Source organism: Brassica napus, chromosome C9 (assembly GCF_020379485.1).
Source record: "Brassica napus cultivar Da-Ae chromosome C9, Da-Ae, whole genome shotgun sequence".
NCBI lineage: Eukaryota > Viridiplantae > Streptophyta > Magnoliopsida > Brassicales > Brassicaceae > Brassica > Brassica napus.
Window position 1 is genome coordinate 58,704,340 of NC_063452.1, and position 20,552 is coordinate 58,724,891.

The 20,552-nt window shown below is 37.4% G+C and overlaps 5 protein-coding genes and 1 non-coding gene across 6 annotated transcripts; 2 read left to right on the forward strand and 4 right to left on the reverse strand.

Annotated features, from left to right (window-relative positions):
* Positions 1–988: 988 nt before the first annotated feature.
* LOC106372243 (U3 small nucleolar RNA-associated protein 18 homolog) lies at positions 989–3,003 on the reverse strand. Its single transcript, XM_048769201.1, has 2 exons — positions 2,837–3,003; positions 989–2,706 (listed from the first exon to the last, which is right to left on the reverse strand). The coding sequence occupies exon 2, from the start codon at positions 2,684–2,686 to the stop codon at positions 1,118–1,120; it is 1,569 nt and encodes a 522-aa protein (XP_048625158.1). The 5' UTR covers positions 2,687–2,706; positions 2,837–3,003; the 3' UTR covers positions 989–1,117.
* Positions 3,004–3,217: 214 nt separating this feature from the next.
* Positions 3,218–5,312, forward strand: LOC106372245 (mitochondrial phosphate carrier protein 3, mitochondrial). The gene is made up of 6 exons (XM_048769202.1): positions 3,218–3,658; positions 3,845–4,206; positions 4,293–4,336; positions 4,426–4,640; positions 4,729–4,853; positions 4,956–5,312. The coding sequence occupies exons 1-6, from the start codon at positions 3,356–3,358 to the stop codon at positions 5,008–5,010; spliced, it is 1,104 nt and encodes a 367-aa protein (XP_048625159.1). The 5' UTR covers positions 3,218–3,355; the 3' UTR covers positions 5,011–5,312.
* Positions 5,313–6,657: 1,345 nt separating this feature from the next.
* On the reverse strand, positions 6,658–6,730 carry TRNAK-CUU. Its single transcript has one exon. It is a non-coding gene; the product is annotated as a tRNA-Lys (tRNA).
* A 3,254-nt stretch (positions 6,731–9,984) lies between these two features.
* Positions 9,985–11,503, reverse strand: LOC125593122 (translocon-associated protein subunit beta-like). The gene is made up of 6 exons (XM_048769203.1): positions 11,227–11,503; positions 10,947–11,045; positions 10,764–10,872; positions 10,516–10,587; positions 10,387–10,392; positions 9,985–10,305 (listed from the first exon to the last, which is right to left on the reverse strand). Exons 1-6 carry the CDS (start codon positions 11,406–11,408, stop codon positions 10,183–10,185), a joined length of 591 nt encoding a protein of 196 aa, XP_048625160.1. The 5' UTR covers positions 11,409–11,503; the 3' UTR covers positions 9,985–10,182.
* Positions 11,504–11,661: 158 nt separating this feature from the next.
* Positions 11,662–15,151, forward strand: LOC106369915. Its single transcript, XM_013810005.3, has 12 exons — positions 11,662–12,489; positions 12,599–12,862; positions 12,965–13,039; positions 13,114–13,175; positions 13,247–13,391; positions 13,474–13,570; positions 13,639–13,705; positions 13,788–13,886; positions 14,015–14,107; positions 14,388–14,542; positions 14,626–14,730; positions 14,808–15,151. The coding sequence occupies exons 2-12, from the start codon at positions 12,658–12,660 to the stop codon at positions 14,926–14,928; spliced, it is 1,224 nt and encodes a 407-aa protein (XP_013665459.1). The 5' UTR covers positions 11,662–12,489; positions 12,599–12,657; the 3' UTR covers positions 14,929–15,151.
* An 81-nt stretch (positions 15,152–15,232) lies between these two features.
* Positions 15,233–19,243, reverse strand: LOC125593123 (zinc finger protein KNUCKLES-like). The gene has a single exon (XM_048769204.1). It carries the CDS (start codon positions 16,436–16,438, stop codon positions 15,974–15,976), a length of 465 nt encoding a protein of 154 aa, XP_048625161.1. The 5' UTR covers positions 16,439–19,243; the 3' UTR covers positions 15,233–15,973.
* Positions 19,244–20,552: the final 1,309 nt, after the last annotated feature.

Here is a 20,552-nt window from a genome sequence, read left to right on the forward strand (position 1 = left end):
CCAGCATTTACTTGCTAGCTAGTAGCTAACATCAGGAATATCAGTGTTCTTGATGTATGGAAACTACAAGTTGCCATGTGTTCTTGCTAACATCTTTATATTTATATATGGTAAATCAAAAGTAGTGATTTCTTTTAAATAAAACTGCATAATTCATATAATGTAGACTTTAATTGTAGATAAGTTCACTAAAAGTCTGGAAGAAGGTTGAATTCACATGCCTTTTTGGCTTCCATCATATGCATGCTTCTGCCTTCTAGTTTCTCATGTTTGACCAACCCTTCCACCCCCAAAACATAATATGAATAAACGTTGTCAGCACAATGAAATTTGCAGGTACCAATCTGCTATCACTGAGTCACCACCTCTCATCGATTCCATACGAATAAAGTTCCTAACATTATTAATATTTTACATCTATCTTATCACATTTCTGAATTCTTTTGTTTATTTATTTAAATAAAAAAGAAAGGATGCTCATTAGAACATGGTATAGTAGTTTAAGTGAGTCCGAAGAGTTATATGTCCCTTCATCAGTTTTAGATTTTGGTGAATAAACTAAAGCCGATTTATATCTTAACACACATTGTTAGCTTTGTGTTGCATTAAAAAGATGTCTTAAAGTACGCAGAGTGAAGACCTCTCAAACATTGCTCTGCCTCTTCATCATTCACTATCAATGAAATGTTTACCTGACAAAACACATTTTCCACTCATTATAAAACCAAACCATAACAATACTATATTCATAAGTTACAAAAAAAAAAAAAATACTATATTCATCAGTATTCACACAGACATGTAGCAACAGAGTTTTAAAATTAGATGCACAATAAGACTGTAGCCAACTCTCACTCACCTTCTCTAATATGAGTGATGATTTCTGAAACAATGACAACATCTTACTTCTTCTCCAGCACTTACTTTAGATATCAAAATAGTAGACATTAACATAGCGTGAGAAAAGACTTGCCCCACTCAGTTCCAATTATATCATGAAAGAAAATATTCCATTGATGGAAAAATGTTGTAAAGGATAACTGATAACAGAAGAGTAATGAGACAAAAGGAAAACACAACAACAATCTCAAAAACTGCCCATCGCCAAGGACACACTTCAAGCATTCATGTAATGATTCAGTTTGTAAAGCAAAACTTTTCCACTAGCGTTTCCCATAGCCATGAAGCCACTTCCAGGGCTGAAGTCCAAGCAGCGAGGGTAATTCATCTGTTTATTTGGCGGCGGCCAGTTTGAGAAGACGGTTAGAGACGGAACATGGACAAGCTTCACACTGTCTTTATTCATCCTCGAGATTATAGCTAGAATCTGACCATCATGGTTGAACTTCAAGAAATCAATCTCCGAAGTGAGATTGTCCACCGTCTTTATCGGCTTCCTTTTGCCTCCCAAAAACTCAGCCTTCTTGTAGATGTTCACGATCCCTCTATCAGTCCCAGAGGCAAACAAAGCTCCGTTAGGTGAGCTGCAAAGCGAAGTCCCACACGTGCTCCCTTCATCCACACCTTTGTATAAACACTTCATCGTTCTAAGATCCCAGACATAGACTTGTCCATCCCCTCCTGAGCTCAGCAGCTGCTTCCCGTCGTCACTGAACGCTAAGGACCTCACTGAACCGTTCATCTTCAACGTTCCCGTAAGCTCTTTGGTCTTTGTGGACACAAGCAAGATGTAGCCTCCGTTTCCCATGAAGGCTACGGTCTTGGAGTCTTGCGACACTTCGAAACTCTCCAAGCTCTTCTCCTCTCTACCAACCAATGGGCCAATCTTGTCGAACTTCGCGTTCTCCAAATCAAAGCTGTAAAAGTACTTCCTCCTTCCAGAGACAATCACCTGAGATCCGTTGGGCAAGAAAGCAGCTTTGTGAATGGGACAGTCCTCGAGAAAGATGCTCTGTATCTTGGTGTTCCTCTTCCCATCGATCTGGAAAAACCTCAGCCTTCTATCGTTGCCAGCGGTGAGGAGAAGCTGAGCGTTTTGATGGAACTGGACAGAGTTAATCGGAGCGTCTGAAGGGTCTGCTATGTTGGCATCCGCGTGTTCTGAATACTCAAGAAGACCAGAACAGAGCTTGGAGCCACCAGACTTCACCACAAGATCTTCGTTTGTTCTGAGAATATCATCATCATCACCACCTTCTCCTCCATCATCATCTGAGGAATCTCCATCAGTGATTTGAGAATCAGTCCTAGCCCAATCAGTTCCAGGGTTAAGCTTAGCGTGATGAGCTCTCAGCCTAGCAATGTACTCAGAGCCAGAGATCAATCCCTCATCCTCCTCTTTCCTCAGCTTCCTCAGACGGTTAACACTAGCTATGTTAATATTAATCTCTTTCTCTTCTTCATCCTCCCAAGCAGCTTCTCCCTTCCTAATAACTCTCTCTTCATCAGAATCTTGTTCATCATCATCTTCAGAATCTGGAGTTTGCCTCGCAGCAGAACGATCTACACGAAACAGATCAGACCCTTCCACATCTCCTTCTCTCTTACCAAACGAAACAGGGTTGTAGAGTGATCCAAACAACAAATTCTCAAGCTTTTTCATTTCAACCTGCTCAGACTCTCTTTGCTTCTCTTCCTCCATCTTCCTTCTCTTGGCCCTTACGTCATCTTCGGTCTCTTCTCTTCTAGCCTTGCTCGTCGGAGCGTTCTGTGATAACGTACTCATCGCTCAATTCCACAAACTCTCTGTAATCAAAAGAGTAAGTATAAGATTCGCACACTAGTTCAAGTTCGAAGAAACAGAGCTTCAATCAAACCTAGTCTCTGTAAGGATTACTATACAAGCAACAACTTTAAACCTAAGCTACGGACTTACATCGGCGACGGCGAGAGGTTCTCTTCTTCTTCGTAGGAGGATTAGGGTTTTAAGAGGTTTTTACGAAAATGTCGTTACATGCCTTTTAATGGGTCAACAACGGTGTGTACGCAGCCCTTGAAAAGCCCATGGGCCACCTAACAGAAAAATCTATTACGAATGGCATTTTAGTAAAGTAATGCAAAGTATATGCCTTGTTCCAACGGAATCTGATTTTTTCAACTAAATAAATCAAACAAAATTAGAAAATATCGTTACATGCCTTTTTTATGGGTCAACGGCGTGAACTTTACGTCCTTTGAAAAGCTCATGGGCCATGACATTTTTAGAGAATAAAAAATTATTATAGCTGGTATTGTCGTAATTGTTCCAAAGTATATTCCAACGGAATCTAATTGGCCAATAAAGAGACGAGATTCATGAGGTAATAAACAGCACTGGTCTTCTTTCTGGGGCAGCGTGAGATCGGACATCGAAACAAAACACATTGCTCTCATCTTATCTCCGTCCTCCGTCGCGATGGAAACGCCCAAGACTTCTTCTCTCATCCCCAGCTTCCTCTACTCCTCATCTCCGAGATCTATTCTCCGCGATTCCAACGCCGCGTTCTCATCCCCCATTCTCGAGAAGTCTCGTTCATCTCCGGCCGCGACGATGGTGTCTCGGAAGAGTTTCCTAATTGCGTCTCCCACGGAGCCAGGGAAGGGGATCGAGATGTACTCGCCTGCCTTCTACGCCGCGTGTACCTTCGGCGGAGTTCTCAGCTGTGGTCTGACTCACATGACCGTCACCCCTCTCGATCTCGTCAAGTGCAATATGCAGGTATGTTTGTAATAACCTTATAGATCATTTATCCACGTGTTGAGATCTGCGTTTTAGCCTTTTGCTGTTTCTATAATTCAAAACATTTCGATCTGGTTAGTTGACTCTTCTGTCTGAATTTTACTTGACGTTTGTATTTGTGGATTGATTCACTTTTGGTCTTGATGTTATTACATTGCTAACCAGATTGATCCGGCCAAGTACAAGAGCATCTCGTCTGGTTTTGGGATTCTGCTGAAGGAGCAAGGAGTCAAAGGCTTTTTCCGTGGATGGGTTCCTACTCTGTTGGGTTACAGTGCTCAGGGTGCTTGCAAGTTTGGATTCTACGAGTTCTTTAAGAAGTACTACTCCGATCTTGCTGGACCTGAGTTCGCTGCCAAATACAAGACCCTCATCTACCTTGCTGGTTCTGCTTCCGCTGAGGTCATTGCCGATGTTGCACTTTGCCCTTTTGAAGCTGTTAAGGTCCGTGTTCAGACACAGCCTGGGTTCGCTAGAGGAATGTCCGATGGGTTTCCTAAGTTTGTCAAGTCCGAAGGATACGGAGGGTGAGTTTCTGGACACAAATAACGTTCTCTCCCTTGTTATTGCTCTAGCCATTTGTGTCTGCTACATTTTTTTATTATTTTCGCAGCTTGTATAAGGGTCTTGCTCCACTCTGGGGACGTCAGATTCCTTGTAAGTTTTGTCCTCTATTTTGAAACCTTTTGCACAGTTTATGTTTTCTTTGTAGTTGGTCATGAAACATAATACATGATTCGTTACAGACACAATGATGAAGTTTGCTTCGTTTGAGACCATTGTTGAGATGATCTACAAGTACGCAATCCCCAACCCAAAACACGAGTGCAGCAAAGGTCTGCAACTCGGGGTGAGTTTTGCCGGAGGTTATGTTGCTGGAGTGTTCTGTGCAATTGTCTCTCACCCCGCAGATAATCTTGTTTCGTTCCTAAACAATGCTAAGGGAGCAACCGTTGGAGATGTAAGTTAACATGTTGACAACTGTTTATTCGTTTGTACTATATAGGATTAGTATTTGATTCTTTTGATGTGATGAAATGTTGTTGCAGGCGGTGAAGAAGATTGGAATGGTGGGACTGTTTACCAGAGGGCTTCCTCTAAGAATTGTGATGATAGGGACATTGACTGGAGCACAATGGGGTTTATATGATGCTTTCAAAGTGTTTGTTGGCCTGTAAGATCTTCTCTCTCATTACTTCCTTTCTTCCTTCCCTCAATACCTTCTTCAAAAGTGAAGAGTGCAGAAACTCATTTATTTATGTTTTATCTGATTCAGGCCAACCACCGGTGGTGTTACTCCAGCCCCTGTCATCGCAGCAGCTGAAGCCTAAGACTAAATGATGATGATTGAAAAAAAAACTTAGGATTTTTGTTTGAAAGAATAAAGAGAAACGTATGGCAATGAGGAAGAGTAAAGCTCATCCTCTGGATTCCAACTTGATTCATTTTTTTTGGAAATTTGTGTTCTTCAATTGACGATAGTGCTCTCTCTTTTCACAATACTATCTCCCTATTTTTGTTTGTGTGATGTAATCTTAAAAGATGAGCGGTACACACGCTAAGATAGAGAGTGTGGGCACACCCACTTACTACTTTTGTTCTTTTTCATTTGGAAAAATCTCTTTTGGTAGCTTTCCCCAATTTACAGCTTTACTATTGCCGTCAAAAGTTACTGCAGTTAGGCCAGGGACGGATCGGGTATCCGGACAATTTTAAGATATCCGGATCCTTATCCGGCGGATCCATAATTTTACTATTTTTATCCGGATCCGGGGTTCGTGGATATCCGGGTGTCGGATATCTTTCTAAAAATTAGGGGTGTTCAATCTGGTAAAACCGAACCAATTAAAACTGAACCGAACCGAAATAGAAAAAATGATTTGGATTTGGTAGTACCGAATATACCGAATGGATGTCATTTTTAAGAAACCGTGGTATAAGGATATGGTTTGGTATATAAACCGATCAAACCGAATAAACCGATCAATTAAAATATAAAGTATAAGTATATGTAAGTTATATAATATAATTAATAATATATACCTAATTTATTTTATTGGTATGATTTTCCTACTTAAATGTTTATTTTAGTTATTTAATATTTTATTTTAAGTTCAAATTTTTTTTATCAAATTAAAAAAAACATATTTTTTTACTTTTTTGTTTAATAGTATTATGGATTACTGATATTTCTTACTTTTATTTCATAAAACTATTACTGTTATTAAATAAATATGTTTACTGATTATTTAAATAGTAAAATAAAAAATAGATTATTTAAAAACCAAAATATCGCCATGTTATAATTAAATTTAAAGCCGATATCTAATCTTATAAAGTAAATTCACAAAATATTTTAAAAGATAAATATATTTACGGTTTTTTGGTATAAAATCGAATAAACCGAAAACCGACGGTATATAAACCGAACCAAACCATATTAAATATGGTTTTAATATGGTAGATATTTTTTATAAACCGAAAAACCAAAAAAACCGAACCGAAACCGAACAGATATCCGGATTGAACACCCCTAATTATAATATCCGGCGGATATCCGGATTTGGATCTTTAAAATAAATAAAAAATAATATTAATATATATAAAATATTAACAATAATTTAAAAATAAAAAAAGATAAATAATGTTTTTAATTATTTCTATGTATAATATTACAAAATTTACATAAAATTTATATATAGTATTATAAAAATGAAAATTTATTAAATAAAATTAGTTTTTATATATAGATATTACTATTTTGAAATAATTATTAATAAAATTTACGGATCCGGATATCCGGACTAAAAAATCAAGATATCCGGATCCGGATTCGGCTTTGACGGATCTAACATTTTACTATCCGGATCCGGATATCCGAATTTTTGGATCGGATCCGGATCTCGGATAAAAGTCTCAGGCCTAACTGCAGTGAACATTATTTACGACAAAAAGTTAAAAACAAATGAAAAACTAGTCGCCCACCGTGGGGCTCGAACCCACGACCACAAGGTTAAGAGCCTTGCGCTCTACCAACTGAGCTAGACGGGCTTTGGTGATCTTTGTTATTGTTTGTCTTTCATTTACCGCACCAAATATTAACGAACTAAGCTGATTAATATAAAATACAAATGTTTCGCTGATAAATAAAGGGAAATTAGAGCCTATAGCAATGAACAAAACGGTAATTGGCAGAGTAGCTATTTTACCTAACGGACAGGTACACGGCGTCATATATACATAATAATACGGTACTACTCTTTTAATTAACCGGGTGCACCTGTTACAAAAATTAATTAAAAAATTAATTTTTTAACTGTACAAAGGTAAATCGTGTCTTCACCCTATTCACATCTTTTCCTTCTCACTTTCTTCAGTAATTTCTCGAAGTCAAAAGGTCTATCTGCCTACGATCTGCTCCAACGCCTCGCTTCTGCCTGCAATCCAATTTTCATCTCGGTCGTCCTCCCTCTTAATCGTGTTCGCCGTTAGGGTTCGGCGGTTGGGTTTTGCGTTACAGTTTCGGCGGCGGTAGTAACACATCCAACCTCTCCAACTTCACCAACTCAATTCTTCTCAGATCTTTGACAGTCCCGTAAGTTCTCGGTATTTCTCCGTCGATTCTGGTTACTAAAATTTCTTCTCAGATCTTTATAACGGTGATGCGAAATAAGTAGTGTAGTAATTTAGGGGAAGATGTGCGGAATATCAATTCTTAGAAATGCTCAGTCGGTACACATAGTATGATATTTTGAATCTGGTTTCCATTTGAAATGTAATAGTATACTTATTCCTTACAACTATTCCACTGAGGATAGTATCACTTGATATTGTGTTTTGCTTTGCTGCAACTTGTGGTCGGTTGTGATTTCCTCTCTGATGTTCTTATTCTAAGTTATGCTTGAATTGGAGGGTTTTGTCTCTGCGGTGCATAGTTCATGGTGTAGAAATATCAATTATTTTGTGGAATAGCATCTGCAATACATAGATGTTTCATCGTATGTTCGTATCAGTATATCTCGTTGTTATATGTCATGTTAAGTGGAATAGTATGAGGTTTGCATTATTCCATTTTACATGGAATCGTACTTTTACATCATATGCCTTTCCATTCATTAGCCATTCTTATTATGTTTGACTCATAATTCATTTATATATTGTTATTACAGTGTGAACCGTCCTTACTATTTGCCTCTCTTACTTTTCATTCTTCAGGTTTGGTATGGACGAGTTAGCCCTTCCAAGTAGATTGTTTGAGACAGACTTTGAACTTTCTGGGAAAAAAAGGGTTAACAACTATTTCCAGTATTATGGAAGGTGGATTTAATTTCACAAAAGTTTTGGGTTGCCTATGTATTGGGGTTTATATTTACTTAACTTGGGTTTAGTGTTTATTCTCAAGTGTTCTATTACCATTTCCATTAGCTTTGTATTTCATGTGGCTAATGAGGAATGTAAATACATGTCTCTAGTATTATAGCAGGTGGATTTAGTTTCCTAAAGATTTGGGTTGCGGATTGAGATTTATATTTCTCTAACTTGGGTTTAGTATTACCAGTCCTATTAGCTTTGTATTTCATGTTGCTCATGAGGAATGTAAATACACGTCTCCAGTATTATGGCAGGTGAATTTAATTTCATAAAGATTTGGGTTGCCTATGTATTGGGGTTTATATTTTCCTAACTTGGGTTTAGTGTTTACTATCAAGTGTTCTTTTACCATCTCCATTAGCTTTGTATTTCATGTGGCTCATGAGGAATGTAAATATATGTCTCCAGTATTATGGCAGGTGGATTTAATTGCCTGGAGATTTGAGTTGCCTATGAATTGGATTTATATTTCCTTAACTTGGGTTTAGTGTTTACTGTTAAGTGTTCTATTACCATTCCTATTAGCTTTGTATTTCATGTTGCTCAATCTTGGCTCTAGTATGCACATAGTATCATTTTAAATAGTACATTGTATATAGTATATAAGTCTTCTCGTAATGGACGGTGCAAATGTGTACGTAACCCTATAATACACATTTATAATCATTAACCTACACCATTTTTTTAAATTTACACAGTGAAAATATCTTGGTAAATCGACTTCAGTATATGGCATCCTCCTACTCTTTCATTAGGAGTAGCTGTCACCAACTATCCGACCTTCATATTTTCCTAATTTGTGTTTAGTGTTTAGTGTCAAGTGTTCTTCTACCAATCCCCCATTAGATTTTGTAAATCAATTCTGGATGTATGCAACTAGTATATAAATAACATAGTATATTTTATACGGAATAGCAGTTCTCAGATAAATTACATAGTGTATTCTATATGGAATAGACCTTCTCACGTAATACACGTCATAAACGTTAATTCACCTTATAACGGACATATATTATCAGAAGTTAACATTTGCATCATTTCATTTAACCAAAATAGAAGGTCACAGGGTTTTCCGTACAACAAACACAATTTGCCCACATTCCATTAAATTTGGGTTACGCTATATATTCTTCTGTGTGGTTTACTGAGAGTTTTCATTTCCATACTATTTGGCCTTTTAGTTTATTTCTGTGTGGTTGATAAATTTATTTCTGGAATATTTGGCTTGCTTTTGGATAAAACATTATGTACTTTCCTTGCATCATGTGCCTTTTTAACTGTAGCGAAATTATGAAGACCATATTTCACTTGGAACTACATTTATAATATTACTATTCCACATACGGTACATAGTATGGAAACTCATACAATCGGTATAGAATATACTTGTGATCATCTTCAGTTCGTCGTTAGGTTAGAATTGTTTTTGGCACACTTACAACTGTTATCCACTCTTCTCGATTCATACCCTTACATCATATGTGTTGAATACAGCTGCACAACGCGATCCGTATGTTATGTGATTGTTACGATGCCACACAAAAATGCCACACAAAAATGCCACGTCGTTTACTTTATAATATAGAATCGGTAACCTGTTACTTGAAGGGATATAACCGGATGGAAGGAAACACAAAAGTCTTACAATAAATTATGTCAAAATCACAGCTACTTCCTTAATTTATCACCAAAATATGGTCATTCTGCCAATAAACCCATAAATAAACTCAACTTTGTTTCAGTTTAAAAACAATTTTTTTCCAAGTATTGGCATTTATCAGTTTCATAATGCGAGAGAGAACTCACCAGTCTATTTGTTTTTGTTTTAAGTCGGACGAAGTCATTCAAGGTAGGGCTCTCAAATCATCATTTGACAAGGTGGAGCTTGCAGGCAGAAAAATAATTATAAAAAAAAAAAGAAGGCAGGATCAAAATAAAAGAAAAAACTCCATGACTATGCTCTCAAAAAGATGTTATGACGCAAAACCAAAGTAACTCTTTAACATAGTCCTCTTCAACAACAAAGTGAAAGTGTGTTCTACGTTTCTTACAAGTTTTCAAACTGTGTTTTAACCGCTAAACACAAAAAGAAAAACATCGTACCAACCATTCTTAGCCTTAATTTCACTAACTTAGCGCTTCTTCTTGCTGCCCGCTTTTGCTAAATTGGACTTTGAAGGTGTAGCTACCAAGTATATGAACAAAACCACCATCGATATCACTGAAACAAGAGATCCATATTTTGCCAGAATCCTCTGCAACAATTGAAACACAGTAAGATTAGAATTTGCTTTCCATAATTTTCACAGGGAGGAGAGAATTACAGATTGAGTTACCTTGGCCTGAGATTATATCATAGCAGCATCAAGAGCAACATCCAAAGGCACAAGCCAAGCAAACACGAAAGTCAATACTGAGAAGGAAAAGGCGTGAAGGAGAGGACTGAAAAAAAGGGGGAAAATTACCAGGGCAAGCGGGTCGGTTGGAGGTTTGTCTGCGAGGATGTCTAGAGGTAGTATTGGAGTTGAGTAGGCTTGCTACAAACAAGAAAAACATAATACACAATGATCACTACAAGACTAAGTCATATATAAGAAAGATTAATTGGATTCAACTTGTGCTAGAAGTCATGGATAGTTTGTTAGGGAACAAAAAGAGTATGTTAAGTTCATCATCTGAAAGAAGAAACAAAGGCAGCTTATGAACGGCAAACCTGAAGAGCTGTCTTAGTGGGGATGCGGAAAGTAACAACAGCAGGAGCACCATAGAAGGGTCCTTTAACCTTAGCCTCAAGTTCGAAGGAATGAGACAGAATACCTCCTCTGCATAAATAAATCACATTAGTGACGAAACGAATAAAAGCATATTAATGACAAAAGGAAGAAGAAGAACTCACGCATCCAGTCTCTCCCATGATCTTGAAGTGTTTCCATTAACAACTTCAAAAGTTTTCTTAATCCAGGTGTTATCAACCAGAGTCACGTCATACGCCGTCCTGCGATCAAACACCAAAACATATAGCGGATCAGATCAATCTAGCTACTGATTCACATCCGCACGTCACCAATCTATACAACATATCTAAGGATAATTCTACAGCAGCTAATCTATTCGGATATAAAACGGATTGGAAACGAAAGCATATCAGATCAAATGGATTGAGAGAGGGAACTGACGCAGATCCTTGGTTGTAGATGTCGAAGGAGACGAGGACGCGCTCGGCGCCAGATTTGAGCCTGTTGAGAGTAGCTTTCTTGTGAACCACCATGAACGGCATTTCCGAGGTCGCGAACGAAGCGGAGAAGAGCATGAAAACCGCCACGGCGGAGATCAGGAGCTTAGCTAAGGGGATGGCCATGGTGTGTGATGATCTTCGTTGGAATTTTGGTATGCAGATCTGCGATTGGTTTCCTCCGCTCGTGACCCCTCCGACGACGATATAACCACACACACACTCAGAAACAAAAAGTCAACGATGGGCCCAATTGTTTTCTTTACCTGATAATGGGCCATTAAAAGAGGCCCATTATGATTAATAAATTGCGTTTTTCGTTTGGAAGTAAATCTGGGGATTATTGAGCTCTATACAGTGCAAGTTGTATAGCCAGGCTGTCTCCTGCCACGATCTATAATATGTTTTTGCTCTTGAACACCCACATTTCTATTGGAGTCAGATATTCCCTGGTGTATTGTATTAACATTGTTATCATCTTCCGTTAATTATCTCGTTTAATAACAATACAATCTTCGCGATTGCAAATCTGACAACATGATATTGTTTTTATACAAGCCAACGATTCATTCATATCAAGGAGATACTGACCTAAGAAGAAAATTTAGACGTAAAGAAAAAACTTGGGATAAAAAGAATAAATAGAAATTTGATCAACGATAAGTTTGTCTCGTGGATAAGAGTCTTGGATCATCTACTAGCGTCTAATGAGTCAAAATTTCGTTTTACGGTAGGAGAAGTGTGCTCTCAAAGAAGAATTAATTGACAAACCTTAGAAGATGTAAGGATTTTGATTCAAAACCTATTATCATTCAAAAAAAAAAAAAAAAGAAAGAAAGAGATGTGATTATGTTAATTGAGATGGCGGGGAAAGTTAACAACAGAAATTATCGAGGAAATTAGTAATTAACACACAGGAGAACCAATTAAACTTTGGCAACTGGTAATGAAAATTTACATATTTCCAGAAGTAACACAATTAAAACTTGGATTAAACCAAAAGACATGTGCAGTTTCTTTTTCTTTATGTTTTTTGGGTTAACTAAAAACATATATCAAATCATTTGCAATAAAATAGAGAGCATGTGGGTGGATTGCATCCAACGCTCAAACCTATAAGTAGCTCTGTTTCCACTGTCTTCTCTCCCATCATCCTCTACAACCTTCAAACCAACCTTCCTCCATCACATGCCTCCTCTGTTCTTCTGTTAGCTATCTGAGATTCTCTTCCACATGTTTTCATTTTTATATCTTTCATAAGTTCCATATGTTATCTGATGTTTTTTCAATGTTGTATATGTATGTGTAATGTGTAGGGTGATAATATCTTGTTACCAAAAAGCATAACATTGAACGGGAGAGAGAGGGAGGGAGCATGGGGTGTGCTACGTCTGCTTGTGCTGTTGGGGAAAGTAAGAACAAGAGGAGTATCATTCAAGAATCAGTAGTGTTTGTTCTACAGCTCCGTGTTCCTGTTCAGACTGATCTTCAGCGCCAACTCAAAGGCGTTGCCTCCAAGACCACCATCGACCGATTGGCATGTCTGAGGAATCAGATTCAGTTGGTAGCTGAGGACTCAGGTATCGAAGAAATGAGACCATCTTGTTTCTTTTTACTTGCGACCCAAGAAAAAGGTTTTGATTTTGAGAATCATATTCAAAGTTAGGTTTAAATATTTTCAGGTGGTTCTGCCATCTCTGAGCTACGTGCACCTTTGGAGGAGTACTTGTCTCTTCTCACCGGGCTTATCAAGAAAAGTAGGTGTTCTAAAATTTTGATTAAGTTAACAGATTAGTGTGCTGTAAAATCTAATGTTCATATGACTTTGTAGAGGATGATGGGATGGAGGGATGCGTAGAGTTCAAATGGAAACCCCTTGGAGATGGTGGAAGCGTAAGTTCATTTTGTTTGTTATTTTACTTCAACAATGTTGACGTATGAATTAAATAAAATGTTTAAAACAGGCAGAGTTATGTTTCACAAACCTTTGGATGGAGATGCTGACAGTGATACACATGATGGCTGCTTTGGCAATGGCTGAAGCTAACTCTCTCATGATTCCAAAGAATCGTTCTGGTTCTGGCCATGGCGTCCGTGTGGTCTCCAGTGGTTTGGCCTCTTGGATCTTCACAGTTATATTTCACTGATGTATGTTCACAAAGCTGATTACTCTGTTCACTTTTAAAAACAGGTTGCAAGAGAGATGCGGTTGACTTGCTTCTCCAGGCATCTGGATACTTGGAGTTCTGCACCCGAGAGATTCTGCCTCGCATTGCTCCTGATATAAAGTATGAAGCACAAAAAAATACAGAAAATATAGGATCAAATAAGTACTTACATAAATGCAAATTTTCAGGAGTAAATTGCCAGATGATATGCAGGAAAGTGTTTTGCAAACTCTCTCTATCCAAGCACTTGGCCAGGTTACATTCTTTGAAACAATGTTTCCTAAATAATAACCTTGCATGTGTTTTACTTTGCTATTCTCATCGAATCTCACTACAGGGAACTGAGATTCAACTTGGGTTGGCAGTTAATAGCAAGAAGGCTACACTGTCTGTGAAGAGGAGACTTGCCTGTGAGCAAGTCATCTATTTCTCTCAGGTCTTTCTCATATTTTAATACATCTTCATCTCCTTTGGTAACTTGGGGCATGCTTTTGGGATAGTCATGGGTTTTTTGCCCTAATCTCTCTGTTTACTTCTTCTAAATGAGCCCCATTATCATTTCAGGCATATCAATGCTTGTCTGGTTGTGCCATCGTTAGCCATGGGTGCGCCAAAAAGCTTCTCCTCTTCATCTTCTGGAAGTTTCTGGAAGCAAAGGTGTGTATCAAAGCTAGGGTCGGATCTAAGATATTGGAGACCATAAACATTTATTAAAAACTTTCATAAAAATTTGTTTTATACATAACTTGAGGACTTATGTCTTAGTGTATATATAACCTCCAAAAAAATTTAGGGGTAAGACCTGTTTCATTGGGTTGTGCCAGATCCGGCCAAAGTTCTTGTTGGAAAGTGATCATACAGTTCATTAAGTGTCATCTCTATAGTTCTATTATAAACCAATCTCTTTGTTATGTTCTGTTTTTTTTCTTCTTGACAGGCTGCGGCATACTACTACCATGGACTGGTAACAGAGAAGGGAAGTGAGCCAGCTTGCCACGCGAGTGCAGTGTGTTGTTTCCTTGCAGCTTCAGAGATCCTAGGAGAAAGCAAGAAGGCCTGTCTTAGCTTCTGTTTGTCTCCTCCTGTAACCAGGTTTGTGTACATGTTTATTATAGATATCCAACATTCACTCAACAAGTGAACCGTGAATTGAAACACCATGCTTTTCTTATCAGGGCTCCTCCTATGTGGGGAGTTATGAAGCATTTGAGCCAGAAGATTCCAGAAATTGCTTTTAAAAAGTCTCAAATGTATGGATACTTGCTTAAAGAAGAAGAAAAGTAAGCGTTAATTAAACTTATTAATAGTGTCAAGAGTATACTAGATGTAGTAAAACTGATGACATGGTAAACCACAGGGTAATGCAAAGTTTGCCAGAGCTACCAAACTTTCAGTTGTCACTGATACCAGAGGAGTTTGAACTGCCTGAAATGGAAGCCGGCTCTTTTGCCAGAAAACCAGACCCATTTGCTTACTGAAAACTAGTCTGAGAATCATTATGAGGATGTCTGATGAGGAATTTGATCACCGTTGAGCAGCACTCTCTACACGTAGTCATTGGATATTTCACCATTTACAATTGTTATGTAACATTGTTATTCTAGAGTTACCTCTTTTACACTAGTTTCTTATCAGACCAAAAAAATCTGATCAGTACGCTTGAGTATAATATGTAATATCTATCTGAGTGACTAATAAATTTTGCTAATAAGAAGTACTAGCTCCCTCCTTCAGAAATATAAGATGCTTTAAGAGTTTTTGATGTTTTAAGATATAAAATACTTTTTATATATTCTTAGGTAACTTTTACTTTTATTAATTAAAAAGTTTATTTTATAGTCTATTTTATAATTAGTTAAATGATTTTCAATTCATATTTTAGTTATATTTTAAAAACAAAAAAAAAGAATTTTTTTAGTAGTTGTGTATTTGTCAAAAACATCATATATTGTGCAACATATGGGAGTATTTAGAAGAATATGATGTTGGAGTAAAAGTGGTTGTTATGTGAGGCGCCTAAAAACGGCACGCAGTTTATTCGTCCTAATTTGGCAATAGCTTTCGCATGAGTAGCGTCACGTGAGTGTATCGCGTGTAGTGATGTGATGAGTCTGATGACATGTTAGATTGCGCACGTACCAACTTCGTGGAGGCGGCGGTTAGGGATTTGTAGCAAACCGGAAGACGGTGATAATCTCCGACAGAGACATGACCGGCCACCGATCGAAAAAGGAAATAAAAAAAAAGGCGACGATGGAGAAAATGCAAGAAAATTCAGATTCTTAATCATCGCAATTAATGGATCATCCATAAAGATAAAAAAAGTATTCGATTTAGCAAAGAGACTGCTAGATTATAAACTTTTAAACCAAAACGGATCATTATCAAAAAGGTAGCAGCCAGCTAGTTTATCTTAAAAAGTAAGGAGATGAACACAAAAAGAGAGAGAAGGCTACATAGCTCCAAAGTTGTACTTAAAAGCAACCTGAACAAAGACAAAACAAACTAAAAACAGAAAAGCACTCAGAGACGGAGCGAAAGATCCAGCTGTGGGCGCTCCTCTTCTTCTTCTTCCATGACGCCAGAAACCTCAAACGTATACCCATAAGGATACGGATACGGGTCGTACCCACTCACCATCGTCACCGTCTGTTGATCCGGTATGCTCCAGGACGATACTTGAGGTGGGTTAGGGTAAAGATTACACGGGTATGGAAGAAGGAAAGTGGCGTCGTCGAGGGTGTTTGGAGCATGATCAGAAACAACGCCGAGGTTGCGCCGAGCAGCGGCGCGTTCGCGTTTGTGTGCGTTCTGGTGACCGCCGAGAGCTTGGGAAGTGTAGAATTTGCGTGGACAGTACTGGCACGGGAAGAGACGGTGGATGGTCGGATGCTGAGCTCCGGAGAAGGAGTGTTTCTTGTTGGATGATCGATGTTTTGATGAAGGACCGACGAAATGGTGGAGAGACGACGGCGGTGGCTCTGCCATTTTCAATTAGCTAGAGAGAGAGAGATGATGATGACTGTATAAACTGTGTGTGTGAGGTTGATGGGGGTTTTATGGAAGGGTTTAAGCTGTCTCATCTTTGTTTGTTTGCATCGTTTGTTGCAGAGAATATCTGCTTTCAAGATTACGCTTTTGCCCTCAGTTTCTTCTCTCTCTAATTTTGCAGATCCCAATTCATCCTTTTTGCTCCATCCATACATGCATGGGATGCATATAATAGATACATACATGTACTTTCTCTCCAAGTTACATTTTTTTTTCCAAGTTACATTATGAGCAGATAAATTAAATTAATATAAAGGTATTAACAAAATTAAAGAAAATTAATTTGTAGCGTCGTTAAAGGAGTGGTATTGAGATGAGGAGACTGGAGACAGTACAAAAAATCGTTTAATTGGATAATGACATATAATGTTAACTGTGAATGCGTGTTGCCAATCGTTCTTTAATCTTTACAATCGTTTAATTGTCCAGTGAAAATAAATGATAAAAAAAAGATATATAAATATATAGCTTCAAAAAAGAAAAGATAAATTTAGAAAATAGGAGATTGGTTGCTTTTTGTGTTTGGACTGTTAGATCAGCTCCATTGGGGAGTTCTTAACACAAGTTTTTCACAAAAAGGAAAAAAAAATAAATGAAAAAGGCCCAAAAAATAAAGAACCGCTCCTTAATATGGACTTTCTAGAGCTTGTAAGAAGCCCTTACGTGGCAGTATGTTATTGGACCATGCATTAATTCCCCTCCTCTCCTTCGTCGAAGAAACACAAGCCTTCTATCTTTCCTCCGTTGATGAATCTTCTGAAAAAACACAGCCCTTCTTCGTCTCCCACATCGCAACGATCGATCCGCGGAGGAGTTATCAGTTCATTTACCGATTCTCTAGCCTGTGACTCTGTGAGCGATGGATTCTACTTCTGCTCTCGTCGTCAAGGTTAATTTCTTTTCTTTACCCTCTGTTTTAGCTGTTGGTGATTCTGAGCTGCGATCGCGTCGATCTTTGTATCTGTTGCTCTAGGTTTACGAGATTTGTTGTCTCTTGTAATATCTCCTTTGTTTTTCGAATTTTTCCATGGATCGATTGTGTAACCGCCAGAAAATTGAAGCGGAGATTCAAATTTACTCTGTTAGTAGCATAAACCCTAAGAAATATTGTGCTTGATCGTGATCGTAATCGTGATCGCTACGCTTGTTTAAAACTTTTAATTCATTCATGTGAGTGTCTAGTTTTGGTTCATTTGTGTGATTGATAATATAAAGATTTCTTTGCAACTGCTTGTAGCAGCACGGTTGGCGAAATTGGTTACCGACAAAGTGATAACGCCACAGTCTGAACTACCAGTGTTGTACCCAAAGACTGGAGGCAATCTCCATTGTTTCACTGCGCTGACTCCATGTGTGGTGCTCGACATTCTCACACCTCCTTACAACGAAAGCTCTCGCAGGTCTTGCAGTTACTGTATGGACTATCCTTTCTCCACCTTCGGTATGCAAACTTTCTCCATCTTCAGAACAGAAGAACATTAAGTTTACTATGTTTTTTCTTTGGCCGATGGTTACTTCTCTTTGGTTTGATGTTTACTTATCTATGCGACTGGTAATAAGCTGATCATCAGCTTTGTTCTTGCTTATCTATGCGACTTGTAAAATTTTTTTTTTTTTTTAAGGAACCCCAAGGGGTTCTTCCATTGGAAGAGGAAAAAATAATTCCCCTTAACCAAGATTCTAATCTTGTCAAATCACCTTATTTAATCTTAATTAAATCATTAGAACTCCTTAGAGGTCCTAATTGATGGACTTGCTCTTACATCCTGCAAAGAGAGATCTGTGCAGTACACATACACGAGTGAACACACCTCCAACTTTTTAGCTCATTAGACCATGATTAACCTGAGGTTTTTAGAGTCGGGTTGTTTCTTAACTTCCACTAAGAATTTCATCCTAAAAACTTTGGATTAATCATGCTCTTAAAGAATTTGAAATCGTTATCAAACACTTTTTTATTTAATGTTGTTATTAATGAGGTGTTTGCTTGATTGGTATGATATGATAGTACCTTGTTGTTGTGATGGATGCCAAAGAAGAAAGAGGGTCAAAGTTCTAAGATGAAATTGCCAAACAAGGAAATGCTTCTATGTTTCTCCAACTCTCTTTATTCTTTCCATTCTCTCACTACTTACCTATCAGCTATCACTCTCGCAATTCTCATCATTGCCTCTCTTTTTTTTCGTATTGGATTTATACGCACCTTTACAAATGCCTGTTTTTGTTCATTATAAGCCCAATATTTTCATTTTTAAGGCCCATAAATGCTATGTTTATTGAGTTCAAGGAGCTCTCAGTAACAAAGCTTCACCCAAACCACTCTGTTAGTGGGCCTCTTTAAAATCAACAACAAATCTACTTCCCTTCAATCTTTCTCCTATTGCACTAGCACTTCAAAATCAGCTAGTATTATTATAAAAGATTTTTCAAAAATGCTAAACAATTGAGTAGAGCAGCTTCCTTCTTCTATGAATCTACGCTATTTTACTTCTTAAGTTCGGTGTTTTTTTTATCAAAAAAAAAAAGCTCGGTGGTTTTTAGGGTGATGTACTGATGTGCTAGACAACCACGACCATCCATTGAATTATGTAAATGACTTTTTGTTTGCAAGAAGAACACAGAAACGAATGATATTTTCTTTAAAAAATCATTTGAACAGAAAATATCATGTTTATTCCATACATGGCCGGCTTGACATTATAAACGGCCTTTGGTAAAAAAAATTTTAGGCCTTTATAATTAATTAAATTAAATTTTATTATTAAATATTATTAAATAAAAATATAAAAACTTATCTAAATTTATTAATTTGTTTGTATTTTGTAAATATATGAAATTAAGATTTTTTTTTTTGAAATATTGTGTAAATATGAAATTGAAAGTGCAAAAAAAAAAAAATTAGACCATTGTTGTTGAGAAAAAGAAAAATATTGGACCCCTTTATATCAATAAATTTGGTTGATTTTAGATGGACCATGGGTGAGTGCACTGCTGACCCTCCCACATGAGCCGCCCATAATTCTATATAACATTTTATTTAGGGAAATAGCATTCCAGCCAAGTATTTTTTTTAAACAAGTTTGTTTGTTGTAATATCCCGAGTTGTGATATATAGAAAAAGTTTTAAAAATTGATTTAACTACTTATGTCACCAAAGTTGACTTATCTTTTCTGTCACACATCTGTTTAGAAAGTGTAGAGTTAATCGTGCTTGAGTTGGAGTAGTGGAACGATGAATGACCTATTAGGAAGTGATTCGCGATACCGTGTGAATGAGACCAAAGTACAGGAAAATGTTATGCGGTGATTGCAGAGTCAGTAAACAAAACTTTCGAATCTTGAAAAATTAACGCACCGCCCGTCAAACGGGATGAGATCCACGGGTCGAGAGAACTGGCATGGATGGCCCATTAACCGTGGGCGGTAGGGATTCCATTTACTTTATTAATTTACTTTATTAATTCTCATAATGTAGTTATATGCCTAGATAATATAGTTATACACATGCCTAAATGATTGTTTATACTTCTATATGATCTGGGTGGTGATTAAGTCTTGGTTGAATCAATAAACGTTTGCTTAAAATTGAAGCAACCCACATTAAATTCACCTTTTGTGTGCTGAAAATCAAATCTGCTTTGCTAAGCATATTCCAAAAGATCAATGGCGCCAAGTTACCTCTTCTCACACACAATACACAGACTTGTTCACATTTACTTTTCAATTAATTCCTCATCATCATTTCATTACTTGCTTCTTTTATTTAATGCAGGTAACTTTGTTACATTTTTTCTTCGATTACATTTGAAAACCAAGGATTGCTTCGATTAAAAGCAAAAGAGGACCTGTTTACGGTAATATGTGTGGGAAAGAGGAGAAACCTAGATTGCCTTAATCGATGTTGTCTTTTTGTGGATAGTACATTGGAAGATGGTGCACATTGCACATGTGACTTGTCTTTGACCTTCTACACCCATTTTTTAAGAAATGTAGTCATGTAGACAACAAAATCGACACAAGCTTCGGTATTTTCAATCATTATAATGGTCAC

Bases quoted from the DNA above. Each gene is read 5' to 3' on its own strand.
- LOC125593122 (XM_048769203.1), bottom strand. From the start codon at position 11,408: ATGGCCATCCCCTTAGCTAAGCTCCTGATCTCCGCCGTGGCGGTTTTC. The intron at 11,046-11,226 runs GTCAGTTCCCTC...GTTTGATCGCAG, and splicing joins ATCTACAACCAAGGATCTGC to GACGGCGTATGACGTGACTC. The intron at 10,588-10,763 runs GTTTGCCGTTCA...TCTTGTTTGTAG, and splicing joins CCACTAAGACAGCTCTTCAG to CAAGCCTACTCAACTCCAAT.
- LOC106372245 (XM_048769202.1), top strand. From the start codon at position 3,356: ATGGAAACGCCCAAGACTTCTTCTCTCATCCCCAGCTTCCTCTACTCC. The intron at 4,337-4,425 runs GTAAGTTTTGTC...GATTCGTTACAG, and splicing joins CTGGGGACGTCAGATTCCTT to ACACAATGATGAAGTTTGCT. The intron at 4,641-4,728 runs GTAAGTTAACAT...ATGTTGTTGCAG, and splicing joins AGGGAGCAACCGTTGGAGAT to GCGGTGAAGAAGATTGGAAT.
- LOC106369915 (XM_013810005.3), top strand. From the start codon at position 12,658: ATGGGGTGTGCTACGTCTGCTTGTGCTGTTGGGGAAAGTAAGAACAAG. The intron at 12,863-12,964 runs GTATCGAAGAAA...AAATATTTTCAG, and splicing joins GTTGGTAGCTGAGGACTCAG to GTGGTTCTGCCATCTCTGAG. The intron at 13,887-14,014 runs GTCTTTCTCATA...TTATCATTTCAG, and splicing joins AAGTCATCTATTTCTCTCAG to GCATATCAATGCTTGTCTGG.
- LOC125593123 (XM_048769204.1), bottom strand. From the start codon at position 16,438: ATGGCAGAGCCACCGCCGTCGTCTCTCCACCATTTCGTCGGTCCTTCA.
- LOC106372243 (XM_048769201.1), bottom strand. From the start codon at position 2,686: ATGAGTACGTTATCACAGAACGCTCCGACGAGCAAGGCTAGAAGAGAA.